Source organism: Electrona antarctica (genome assembly GCF_951216825.1).
Source record: "Electrona antarctica genome assembly, chromosome: 11".
NCBI lineage: Eukaryota > Metazoa > Chordata > Actinopteri > Myctophiformes > Myctophidae > Electrona > Electrona antarctica.
In genome coordinates this window covers 54,003,272-54,016,903 of record NC_136792.1, presented here as the reverse complement: position 1 = coordinate 54,016,903, position 13,632 = coordinate 54,003,272, and the positions used below count along the sequence as shown (strand labels likewise).

The following is a 13,632-nucleotide window of genomic DNA, read 5'->3' as shown; positions in this document are numbered from 1 at the left end:
ACCCTCACACTGCCATGCGTTGTGACCTTGTAAATTGGCTATTTTCACACGTTTGCCTCTTCCTTACGGGGTGCATACTTAGTTTAGACTAGTCATTGGTTAGACATGGGTTAAGGTTAGGTTTAGGTGTGCTGCCCCGTGGGAGGTTAGGTTTAGGGTGAGGGTTTGAGATAGGTTGTAGTTGTAGGACTAATGACTGGTCTAACCAATGACTAGTCTAAACCAAAAACTGTCTAAACTAAGTACTGTTTACCATTGAGTGAGAAAACAACGTGTGATTTCATCACGTTCAACCCAGATTTGGCTCAAACAACGGGTTCAATTAATTTCACTCCTATGCCACAAAACTGCAGAATGTCCTACCAACAGCCGTAAAGGAATGTGCGTCCCTACCCTCCTTCATCCTGTCACACACAGGCTACTGTGTCTCTCAAAGCGTGTCGCATCGTGAAACATTTTAATGTCAAGGACCCCCATGACTCACACTCTTTTAACTGCCTGGTGTAAGACATCAAAAGCTGCATTCTCGACAATGCCGACATTAAAATGAATGCCTTACTTGATCATACTACTGTGTCACACAAATATGTAGCGGAAAAAAATACAGATCTAAAAGCTCAAAGCATGTCGCATCGTGCAGCATTTTAATTTCAAGGACACCCATAACTCGTCTAACGTCAAAAGGCTGGATGGCAGCAAATTACCTCCGGCTGGACACATTTCTAATCTGACCTTATAGTTATTGTTTGTGGGTGCATTACTGAACTTGTTTGTTTGTTTCTTTTTCAGTGCATCATTTTACTTATTCCCTATTGGCTATGTGACATGCTGCACATATAATAACAGGATTTGTTATTTCCTATACAGAGGTTTCAAAACATGTCTCTCCTCAATCGTGGTTAGTCTGATGGAGGGGAAAGGAACTGGTTGGTATAACGTGTTCCTTCCACATGCTACATCCTAACCCCCCCCCCCCCCCCCCCCCCCCCAGGTGATACAAAGTGGCCGGCTCGGCATGAGCTCAGTTCGGGGCTCTCCCCAGGTTGGCAGAGAGGGAGTAGTGCCCAAGATTACAGCTTAGGAGGCATTGGCACTGGGTGAAAAAATGGGTTATAACATTCCAGAAGCCTAATGTCAAGCAATAGATGCTTTCTCTTTTTAGACAGATCACCAGCATGTGTGTGTGTGTGTGTGTGTGTGTGTGTGTGTGTGTGTGTGTGTGTGTGTGTGTGTGTGTGTGTGTGTGTGTGTGTACCTTTCCTTGTGTTGTCGTGCACAGCAGTCCAGTGTGTGTGTGTGCAAAGCGACAGTCAAATCCTTTCCGGTGCAGAATGAGCGCTGATTCGTCTGATGGTCCGCCTCCTTCCCCCTGATTGGACAAAAATACATTTAAAAGGTATATTCAGTGATTTCACTTAATTCAAATATCACTTCTTTTTTTGTTTTGTCCTCCCTACTATAGTGTGCTGACCATATAAGGAGTTCCTCCCTGTACCCAGTTAACCCCTGGGGTGAAAAAACCTTAGGTTTCGTTTTTGGCTAGGTGGCCAAGTCTTCATCCAATCAGGATGAGAGGGGCCTTCCGCCGCAGATGCAGGCCTTTGTGTGTGTGCTGTTGGCCTGTTGCACTTCCCCCCACTAATTGTAGTGGAGTAAAAGTACAATATTTTTGTCCTGGTGAGATGTAGTGGAGTAGACGTAAAAGTATAGAAAATTGGATGTAAATAAGTATATGTACTTAATGTTTACTCTCCACCGTCAGATTAAGCGACTGGGCGTCACACACCTTGTTCTGTATGCTCCTCAGATTCAGCAGGTGGATGTCGCAGGGCATGGAGGATGCCAGGGGCCTGGTGGAGCGCAGGGCCACAGAGCCGCTGTCGGGGCTGACGGCCATGGTCAGCAGAGGATGGTTGAGGAACAGCAGAGACATGTGGCTGACTATGGAGGGGTAGCTCACCGGAGACGCCGCGTCCTCCTGACAAACAACAATAGAGAGAGTATATCCACATCAGTGTTGATTTCGTCGACTAAGATGAAAAATGTCCGTCGACTACCTTTTTCCACTGACACAGACTAAATGGAAACTAAATGAAAACTAAGCTATGATGACTAAAACTAAGACTAAATATACTGACAATTTCGTCAACAAATAAAAACTAGACAAAAATGTTAGGAAGGGACTACTGTCATTTTACACTTTTGCATGCTGAAAATAGCAGATTGGCTATTTTCAGCAAGCGTAAAATCAGTCATTACAACGGCATCAAGGTCCGCCAAAATACATTTTAGTCTACTAAATCACTTGTAGATTTAGTCGACAGAAATCTTACAATATTTAGTCAACTAAAACTAGACTAAACACTAAAACATTCCAGGTGACTAAAATGTGACTAAAACAAAATGAAAACGTTTCAAGAGACTATGACTAAAACTAAAATAGAAATCTGCTGCCAAAAACAACACTGATCCACATGCATCACAGAGACACATTGAGCAGCGTGGAGCTGCTCGTTGAAAACCACTCAGCGGTCCTGCTGCATACCACCCGTTTCTAAATGTGGCATAATGCAGGAGGCAGTGGGACGTTGCGTTGTTGAAAACGAGCGCCTCCAAACTCTTGACACTTAGAAAAATAATCGCCTGCACAGAATTTTTATTTACAGAAATAATAATAAAAGGGTAGATCATAACATGTCTATGTATGGTGGATTCTTTGAGTGGTGCAACCACTCCGAGCTATGTGTGGGTCTGAGCCTTAGAGTATATATGAATAGAGACGGCACCCGGAGGAAACCCTGAGGCGGGGTTGGCGAAAGGGCCTTTCTGTGTGGAGTTTGCATGTTTTTTGTGAGGGTAGGTACCCTCACAAAAACATGCAGTAATCCTGGTCTCTAAAACTACCTCCCACTGGCCAGCCGGGGCGCCTGATGGAGGGGAAAGGAACTGGTCGGAATAACGTGTTCCTTCCACGCGCTACGTCCGGCCAGGGAAATTCCCCCCTATCAAGTGAAAAGAAGCAGCTTGGACTCCTCATGCATAGAAGGAGGCATGAGGTCAGTCCGCTGCCCCCCCAGGTTGGCAGAGGAAGTGTATCGCCCAGGATTACATTAGATAATTGGCACTGGGTGAAAAAACTGGGTTACAAAATCGTGGGATAAAAATTATTAAAAAATCAAATAAAGCGAGGGAGAAGAACAGACAGAGACGGACCATTCACACAGGCTCCTGCAGCACAAGGGGATGTACCCAATCCCTTTTCCACATTAAAAGAACGTTCATATGACAACAGCCAAAAGTTAATATATGTAAGGAAACTGTCGCAAATTAATACTGTACATGAAACGGTGGCTCTCAACAGCCTGTGGCCGGTGGATGGAACAATGTGGAGGATGCATCCTGCTATTGGTATAAGATATAAGACATGGAAAGATATCACACACCCAACACCGGGGGTGTTACCCTATAACACCCCACAATGACAACTTTGACCCACAGGTGAGAAGCTCACAGTGGGCAAGTTGAGGCTGTGCATTGTTGTTCAGCCCCATGTGTCTGAGGTTCTGACGCACGTCAGTGAGACACTAAGATTAAACCAGACCGAGTGGAGTTCTCAGTGCCACATGCACACAGACGTGTGCATCGGAAAGCTTGTACCTACTAATTACCTAAATATTCTGTATTGTGAGTGACTGTGGCTTTACTGAACTATTAGCTTAGAAAACATGGATTTTTTTTGTTTTACTTTTCATTACGTTGCTGTCCAAAAGTTTTGGTTACCCCTCTGGGGCTGATCTAAAGATTCTAAGAAGGCATTTACTTCAAGGATTAATGCATTTTATCAAGGATTATTATGGTACCTTGATACCTATTATGATTCCTTGCCACTTTCAAAAGCAAGTCTGGAGGTCTTTAAATAACTGTTATATGTTCTGCCCTCACATTACAAAACCATCAAAAAACCACAAAAAAAAAAAAGAATCAGGACTATACATTCACTTTGGGACGGTTCAAATTGTATTTTGGGACGGTTCTGGGACGTTGGTGAAAAAGGTTCACCAACAGCCCTGCTGTGAAGGCCAGAAAGTAGTTATTTTGCCACTCAGTAGGTGTTCCCACGCCCGGCATAACTTCCGGGTACGATGATGTCACAGATTTAGTGGGATCATTTGCATAAGAGTAAAGGTCCTGCATGTTGTGTGCATGCGTACCCAGGTGCATGCATGCGTGTGTGTGTGTGTGTGTGTGTGGCGTGATTTCTTTCTACGAACGCTTTAAGACATAGACCCGCCCCGCGCGTCTGATTGGCCAGAGCTTGTTGTTGTCAATGTCAGAAACAGTCAGAGATGGCGGTGCCCTGTGACAGATGATGACAGGCGATAGGCGTAGTATTCTAAAGGCACAGATGACGCTCCAGAATTAAAGGCAAACGAATATTGTTTATGCGGTTTGCTTTGATTTAATGAATTGTGATTCGATCTGGGTGTTCTAATAAATAAAGTGTTTGTGGTGATTAGCGTGTGTCCGTATTTACTAATATTGTTTACGCGGTTTGCTTTGATTGAATTGTGATTTGATCACGCTGTTGGGTGTTCTAATAAATACAGTGTGTCCGTATTCGGTCTAATACTACAAAGGATAAAGCTGAAGGGAATAGTATAACAAAGTCTCTTTTGCAGTACAATAATGTTTCATGTTTATGTTGACATCTCTAGCGTGCTTTCTTATGGATACTGTTATTGACTTTGTCATAAAGACTCATAACATAAGTTCACCGTCATGAATCATGTCATGATTATGATTGTCATGCGGCGACGATGTAGGCCAGGGTTTTCTAATAAATAGGCTACAGTGTTTGTGTTGATTAGTGTGACTGACAATGTAGGGTTTTCTAATAAATAGGCTACAGTGTTTGTGTTGATTAGCGTGACGATGTAGGGTTTTCTAATAAATAGGCTACAGTGGTTGTGTTGATTAGCGTGTGTCCGTTTTAATATTATTATCGCTAAATCGCTAACGTTTTAATATTATTATCGCTAAGCTTCTCCCTGCGTCTCTCCCTACTTCCTCTACTCTTCTTCTGACAGCAGCAGCATAGCTAGCCAATAAGAGGGTTCGCGGCCAATCAGAGGCAGGCGGGCCGCGTGGGGCGTCACCAAGGGCGGGTCTATGTCTTAAAGCGTTCGTAGAAAGAAATCATGCGTGTGTGTGTGTCTGTGTACGTGTGTGCGTGCATGCTTGCGTGTGTGTGTACGTGTGTGCGTGCATGCTTGCGTGTGTGTGTGTGTGTGTGATTCATTCCCCCAACATATATCCGTTCTTGCCTTAAAACCACCAGAAGCCCCTCTACTTCGCACGCACGTTTTATCCGTAACTGGATGGATGATAGGCCCCCTGTAGTCCTAGTCTCCTATAGCCTTACCTCCTTTCCTTCTCTCCTCTCCAGCAGCAGTCTGAAGGTGCTGGCGGTCAGCTTGTTGTCGGTGACGCCCTGCCCCAGACCTCTGTTGTCATCCTGGTTCAGCCTGCGGTCTAGAATGACCTCCAGCTGACCTGGAGGCACAGAGAGAGAGAGAGAGAGAGAGAGAGAGACAGAGAGAGACAGAGAGAGAGAGAGAGAGAGAGAGGGACAGAGAGAGAGAGACAGAGAGAGAGAGAGAGAGAGAGAGAGAAGCCTGGGATCAGTGCCGTGATCTTTGTACTTTTTCTGTTTTGTATGTGTCTATGGAGTTAACATTAATTACTCTAATAGACACCACGGTGTGGTTATAGTACGCAAATATGTCTTCCCTGTGTATTTTTGGTTTCTTCCTGAAAGCTGAAAGCCTTTGAGTCAAAAGGCTCACTCGAAATACACCGCTTTGGTGACATCATACAATCATCCCCGCCCATAACCCATCCCCCATTATCATGCAACAACAGCTGTGAGTGAAGCTTAAAGGCGTAGTGAAACGGAAATGGTGGACATTTTATTTTGAAGTTTCCGACGGTTTCAAGTTGAAAGACCGCTTTGAAGTTTCTGAACCAATCAGAGCGTCGCATCCCTTCAGGCGATGGGACGGTAGCTAGGGACGGTAGCTATGCTACACGCAGTACGCATGGTGTGTGTTTGTTTACAAGTCAGATGGTCGGCCAGCTGTACCAGTTTACTGATAGGCTATGTGGCTTATTTCTACCCTATAATGTTTTCAGATACATATTTTAGCGTGATGATTAAGTTGAAACCGAGTAATACACTGTCTGGATATTATCTTGAATGGGAATAAAGACGGAGGATTTCTGTAATCAGTAGCAGGCGCAGCTGTGCTGGACGGATGCACACATATGGGGAATTAAACGGGTGAGCTTCATTTGTATTGGCTTTTATCGATGTGGGCCTCGTCACGTCATCACGCAGTACGTTTTCGTTTTCAGGAAGTAATAAAAATTAGATTTTTATGGACTTCCATCCATTGTTAGGTATGCCCATATGATGACCACGGATATGGTCTAAAAGTGTGAAAAACTACGCCTTTAAGTTCAGGTGGGTGGTGCTACGGTTAAAACCAGGTATACTTAAAGATGGAGTGCCACAATTTTTTTCCACCCTAAAACATGATCATCAGGTATTATTATAATATAAGGGGGAAGAACTTTTTCCAAAAAGTGTATTTGTTAAAATCACGCTTTTATGTGGACACGCCCACCAGTTCATTAAGTATGCCTGGACTGAAGCCGCACCCACAGCTGTAGTTGTATGATAAAGGGGGAGGGGTTAGGGGAGGGGCTGATAGTGTGGTGTCACTATATTACTGTTTATTTCATTGGCCCGTTTGACTGTCAAGGGTTCAGCCTCCAGGAAGAAACCCTAAATACAAAGTTAATACACCATTGCACATAAAAACGACTCCAGGTATCTAATGAAGTACTGTCACCTCATAGACACATGAAAAACTGGAAAATTACAAAAATTGTGGCACTCCATCTTTAATGAACTGGTGGGTGTGGCCACATAAAAAAAATCCCTTTCTCACACTTTCTGTACACTTTTTTTGGAGAAAAGAAACTTCCCGAGTACCTGATAATCTTGTTTAAGGGGTTCTTTTCATTGGTTCAATATTTATAAAACCCACACACTTAAATAGGCAATCTATAAGCTCATAACGTGTCACGTTTTTGCTGCTTTGCGTGACACTGTCATACGACTACAGTTGGGTGCCACCGATATTGTCCCTTATCATTTGACCCATTTAGGCCTGACCTCAACATTTAAAAAAATCGTTCTAAATCCTCCAGTTTTCTGAAATAAATATTTTCACGATTTTTCAAAAATAGCAGACCTACAAGCTCGTAGCGCGCCACTCGGTGGCGCGCTATGAGCTTGTAGATCTGCTATTTTTCAATAGCTAAATTATAACATAATGTTTAAAACACCAAAAGGGGTTCCCGCCCAAAATGGGTTAACTGTCCTTTTGCGCAGATCACGCAAACCTCAGCAAAAAGAAAAGAACAATATCGATGGCCTCCAACTGTAAGTAGGTCAATAATCTATGAAGAAAAACACCAACGATGAGATACTACCAGTGTTGTTTTCGAAAAATGTTCGTCGACTACCTTTTTTCACTGACGAAAACTAAATGGAAACTAAACGGGCGACTGTGGCTCAGAAGGTAGAGCAGGTCATCCAATGATCCATGGGTCGGCGGTTCGAATCCCGGCTCCTCCTGTCTACATGTCGAAGTGTCCTTGGGCAAGACACTGAACCCCAAATTGCTCCCGATGTGCTGGTTGGTACCTTGCATGGCTTCCGCCGCAATCGGTGTATGAATGGGTGAATGTAATGCACAATCTATGTAAAGCGCCTTGGATAAAGGCGCTATATAAATGCACCATTTACCATTTACCATTTACCATTTAAATGAAAACTAAGCTATGATGACTAAGACTAAATATGCTGACAATTTCATCAACAAATAAGAACTAGACTAAAATGTTAGGAAGGGACTAGTGGACAAGAGATCCAGTATAAGTCATTTTACAATTAGTTGCATGCTGAAAATAGACGATCTACAAGCCCGTTGTGGGCTTATAGATCGTCTATTTTCAGTCATGTAAAAATCAGTCATTACGGCGGCATCAAGGCCCACCAAAATACATTTTGTTCGACTAAATCAACTGTAGATTTAGTCGACTAAAATCTTATGAAATTTAGTCGACAAAAACTAGACTAACACTAAAACATTCCGGGTGACTAAAACTAAATGAAAACTATTCAAGAGACTATGACTAAAACTAAAATCAAAATGTACTGCCAAAAACAACACTGGATACTATACTCAGCAGCACTGACCAGACTTGAGGCTCGCGGCCCCCAGGGACTGAGCGGAGAGCAGGGTGAGGCGTGTGGCTGGGTCCTGCAGGTAGGCCATGCTGGTCATGGGGTAGAAGTTAGCCTGGAGAGGCAGCTTGGAGGTGGTTCTACGAGGCTGGATCTGAGACGCACGACACAAGGTTGTCAAACATCCATAGGCCACTTCTTCTATATGGATCGTTTTAGTTTTGGTGATTCTCAATCGTTTCTATGCACAGTTTTGTGTGTATATGTGTCTGGCTGTCTGTCTGTCTGTCTGTCTGTCTGTCTGTCTGTCTGTCTGTCTGTCCGTCCGTTTGAACACGGAATGTGCTCAGCTGATTGGCTGAGCACGGAAAGTGATGATGTATGATGATTTATGATGATAAGAGCGCCCCATCACTTCACACGATGTGGGGCCCCCAATTTGACCGACGTTTTCAGGCCGCAACCGCCCAAAAATAATCATATATTTATAACTGGGGACCCCTCCACCCTGACAAGCACTTTGTAGGAGTTGAGGCATTCCATTATGTATGTCTCGGGTTCCACAGATAAATATTGTGAAAACAGCCGATCTACAAGCGTGAGTTTGTAGCTCACCAACGGTGCAAACATAGTAAACGGTCATATTGCTCAGAAAAAGTATCCAGCCCTCTGGGCTTTTTGTGTTATCCTTTTTAGCATTATTGTGCAACTGTACCTGTACTCACTCACTCAATCAATCAATCAATCAATCAATCAATCAACCAATCATTCAAATCAGGTGTTCCGTGCTGTACCTGGAAGCCATTGAGGTCGGTGAAGAAGCGGTCTTTGCTCTCCACGTCGGTGTTGATTCTCATGGCCAGCTCCTTGTTCACCTCCCCCCTGATGTCCACCAAGTTAGACAGCTCCACGCCATGCGCCTCCACACCTGCAGGGGGAGTTTAAACCCAGTTAGACAGCTCCACGCCATGCGCCTCGACACCTGCATCGCCACCGAGTGGCGCGCTACGAGCTTGTAGGTCTGCTATTTTAGAAAAATCGAAGAACGACTGACATAGAAACTTTTTCAGAAAACTGTCAGGATGTAGAAGACATTTTTAGAATCTGATCTCAGGTCAAAATGGGTTAAACCCAGTTAGACAGCTCCACGCCATGCGCCTCGACACCTGCAGGGGGAGTTTAAACCCAGTTAGACAGCTCCACGGCATGCGCCTCCACACCTGCAGGGGGAGTTTAAACCCAGTTAGACGGCTCCACGCCATGCGCCTCGACACCTGTAGGGGGAGTTTAAATCCAGTTAGACAGCTCCACGCCATGCGCCTCCACACCTGCAGGGGGAGTTTAAACCAAGGGGCCAATGAGGCACTCCAACGTTGAAGCACTGGGCCCTAGTGGTAAGAGGAGGGACTACAGGCGGACCCGTGGATTCATGACCGGGAAACCCCGTGCAGCTGGGCTTTAACATTGAGCGCTCGGTTGCACTTCCGCATTGGACCTTTTGAGACGGTCCTTCCGGGTGCTTCAAAACGCCACTGAGCAACTTCCACTGACATGAATAGCGGAGGGGGCGGAGCTTCACGCCAGATCAGTCTCTATCCTTTATATACTCTATGGTTTAAACCCAGTTAGACAGCTCCACGCCATGCGCCTCCACACCTGCAGGGGGAGTTTAAACCCAGTTAGACAGCTCCACGCCATGCGCCTCCACACCTGCAGGGGGAGTTTAAACCCAGTTAGACAGCTCCACGCCATGCGCCTCGACACCTGTAGGGGGAGTTTAAACCCAGTTAGACAGCTCCACGCCATGCGCCTCGACACCTGTAGGGGGAGTTTAAACCCAGTTAGACAGCTCCACGCCATGCGCCTCGACACCTGCAGGGGGAGTTTAAACCCAGTTAGACAGCTCCACGCCATGCGCCTCCACACCTGTAGGGGGAGTTTAAACACAGTTAGACAGCTCCATGCCATGCGCCTCGACACCTGTAGGGGGAGTTTAAACCCAGTTAGACAGCTCCACGCCATGCGCCTCCACACCTGCAGGGGGAGTTTAAACCCAGTTAGACGGCTCCACGCCATGCGCCTCCACACCTGCAGGGGGAGTTTAAACCCAGTTAGACGGCTCCACGCCATGCGCCTCGACACCTGCAGGGGGAGTTTAAACCAAGGGGCCAGTGAGGCACTCCAACGTTGAAGCACTGGGCCCTAGTGGTAAGAGGAGGGACTACAGGCGGACCCGTGGATTCATGACCGGGAAACCCCGTGCAGCTGGGCTTTAACATTGAGCGCTCGGTTGCACTTCAAAACGCCACTGAGCAACTTCCACTGACATGAATAGCGGAGGGGGCGGAGCTTCGCGCCAGATCAGTCTCTATCCTTTATATACTCTGGTTTAAACCCAGTTAGACAGCTCCACGCCATGCGCCTCCACACCTGCAGGGGGAGTTTAAACCCAGTTAGACAGCTCCACGCCATGCGCCTCGACACCTGCAGGGGGCGTTTAACCCATTTTGGGCGGGTTAGCATTATGTTATGCTTTAGCTATTGAAGAATAGCAGATCTACAAGCTCATAGCACGCCACCGAGTGGCGCGCTACGAGCTTGTAGGTCTACTATTTTTGAAAAATCGAAGAACGACTGACATAGAAACTTGACAGGAACTTGACAGAAATCCTGACAGAAAACTGTCAGGATGTAGAAGACATTTTTAGAATCTGATCTCAGGTCAAAATGGGTTAAACCCAGTTAGACAGCTCGACGCCATGCGCCTCGACACCTGCAGGGGGCGTTTAAACCCAGTTAGACCTGGGGACGATTCTACAAATGTCTTCTAAATCAGTTTTCTGAAAATCTTATGTTTCTATGTCAGTGGTGCTCAACCTTTTTCACGTCAAGGACCCCCAGAATTATCTGTAATTGGCCGCCGACCTCCATCTGAAAATATGTTTTTCCCCCCCAGAAGCAAAGATTTGAGTTAAAAACATTTGCCCTGAAAGAATATATATTCAAAGATTTGTGCCACATTTTCACGTTTTTTTCCCGAAAATAGCAGATCTACAGGCTCGTAGCGCGTGTAGATTTCTATTTTTCAATAGCTAAAGTATAAAGTAATGCTTAAAATACCAAAAGGGGTTCCCGTCCTGAATGGGTTAATACAATTCCATTTAGATTTAGTCACATTTTAGTCACCCTAAATGTTTGGTCTAATTTTACTAAATATCATAAGATTTTAGTCGACTAAATCTGTACCAGGGAGGCCCCCATGCAGCACCACTTTAACTTTGTTATACTCTATTCAAAAATAGCAGATCTACAAGCTCATTTATTTCCCGAAAACTGCCTCAGGTCTTAATGGGTTAATATGGTACATTGATTACCAGTTCTTACCATTACATTTAGAAATATTTAAAAGAAAAGTCTTTACATGACATTTCCTGCTGACATGGTGGCACCAATCGTTATAATCAGCAATAATTATATTGTGATTTTTTAAGTTCATGTAGTCAGGACATTGAAAGCAAATGGACCTCATTTGCATATTACCTTCAGTGACATTTGAATAGCGTGCTTGAAATTAAAATGACATTTGGATGGAAACAGTTACTCACATGTATACATGTGCGATTGTGCGTGCGCTCTCTCTCACATGCGCACACGCACACACATGCGCACACGCACGCACATGCGCACACGCACGCACACACACACGCACGCACGCACGCACACACACGCACACACACACATTACCTGTGCCATGGTATAGGCGCGCCATGTGCGTGAAGTGCTGGAAGCAGGAAGTGATCTCAGAGAAGACACGCCCCCTAGTGACCCGGATGAGGGGGGGCTGGGAGAGAGAGTAAGGCTGGGGAGAGCGGGGGGGGGGGGGGGGGGGGGGGGGTTAAACTTCATTCATGCTCAGGAGAACAGCATCGCTCTCGTCCAAAACAACCAATGTACGAGCCTAATTGTATCTCCATTTTTGGGGGAGAAATTAATGCTCTACTAATGAAAGTTCACAACGCGTCGCCGTGCACGTGTAGATCGGCGATTTTCACAACAAATAATAATGAAAAAGGAACGATCTATAGGTCTAGGACACACAAGGATGATACATCCAACGAATTATATCATCACTGAAACCTTGCATTTTCAACACCTTATTTCTTTCTTTCTTTATCTTTCTTTCTTTTTCTTTCTTTCTTTCTTTCTTTCTGTCTGTCTTTCTTTCTTCAGAATCAATCTTTATTGTCACATCACATTACATTTTATTTTATTTAACCCATTCAGGCCTGACGTCGAAATTTAAAAAAAAAAGTTTTCTAAATCATGACAATTTTCGGAAAGATTTGAGGCACATTTTAACGATTTTTCAAAAATAGCAGACCTACAAGTTCATAGCGCGCCACTCGGTGGCGCGCTATGAGCTTGTAGATCTGCTATTTTTCAATAGCTAAATTATAACAATGTTTAAAACACCAAAACGGGTTCCCGCCCCAAAATGGGTTAATGGTTAATGTGGTTAAACGCTAACGTGACATGGATGCGTTCCAGGTCTCAATGGATTAACCAGTAAAAACCACATTGAGACTGAAGTCTCTTTTTACACAGTGTGAACTGGCCAAGAGAAGAGTAACACAGCTCTGCCCGTAACAATACATACAAGACAATAACAGGACAAACATGCAACGCTCATAAATACAGTACCCACTACCGGGTAGACGGTAGAAGCTCAAAGGGAGAACAGGAACGTCTAATAACGCATCCAATAAAGGCTATAATATATAAAAACTAAGCAACGACATTTGCTAGTAAACTAAAAAGCAAGAGAACCAACATTTGCTATACTGCACGTCAAAGCAGGAGCAATGTTTGGGAAGTGTGCCCATGGCAATCCTTTTAAAGGACCACTTCACCACTTTTCAACCTATCTTCATATAATAGGTCCTCACTAATAATCTTGAAAAAATGGCGCATTTTTTTCCTACTCGGTCTGTGTCTCATAGGAGGGCTGTGGGCAGTTCAGAAACCGTCTTCCAGTGACATCATCAATGGGGAATACAAGCTAATAAAAACTGCAGGCTTTCTAGTCCTGAAAAGTTGCAATGCGAAAATGGAAGCCATCGTTCTCATGATAATGAAAATCTAAACATTTTTGTAATCTTCCTAATGATGATGTCACTGGAAGACAGCCCTCCTATGAGACACAGACTGAGTAGAAAAAGATCGTGCCATTTTATCATGATTATTAGTGAGGACCTATTATATGAAGATAGGTTGAAAAGTGGTGAAGTGGTCCTTTAAGGCTCACTAGGGGAATC

General features: G+C 44.6%; 1 protein-coding gene across 1 annotated transcript in view; it reads right to left on the bottom strand.

Moving 5' to 3' along the window:
- The window catches only part of man2a1 (mannosidase, alpha, class 2A, member 1), a 56,877-nt gene that overhangs the window by 7,758 nt on the left and 35,487 nt on the right, over positions 1-13,632 (bottom strand). The window contains exons 18-23 of the mRNA XM_079514689.1: positions 12,062-12,176; positions 9,112-9,245; positions 8,330-8,471; positions 5,423-5,553; positions 1,787-1,978; positions 1,256-1,369 (exon numbers count right to left, since the gene is read on the bottom strand). Coding sequence (XP_079370815.1) covers positions 1,256-1,369; positions 1,787-1,978; positions 5,423-5,553; positions 8,330-8,471; positions 9,112-9,245; positions 12,062-12,176 — 828 coding nt within the window. The remainder of the gene's footprint in view (positions 1-1,255; positions 1,370-1,786; positions 1,979-5,422; positions 5,554-8,329; positions 8,472-9,111; positions 9,246-12,061; positions 12,177-13,632) is intronic.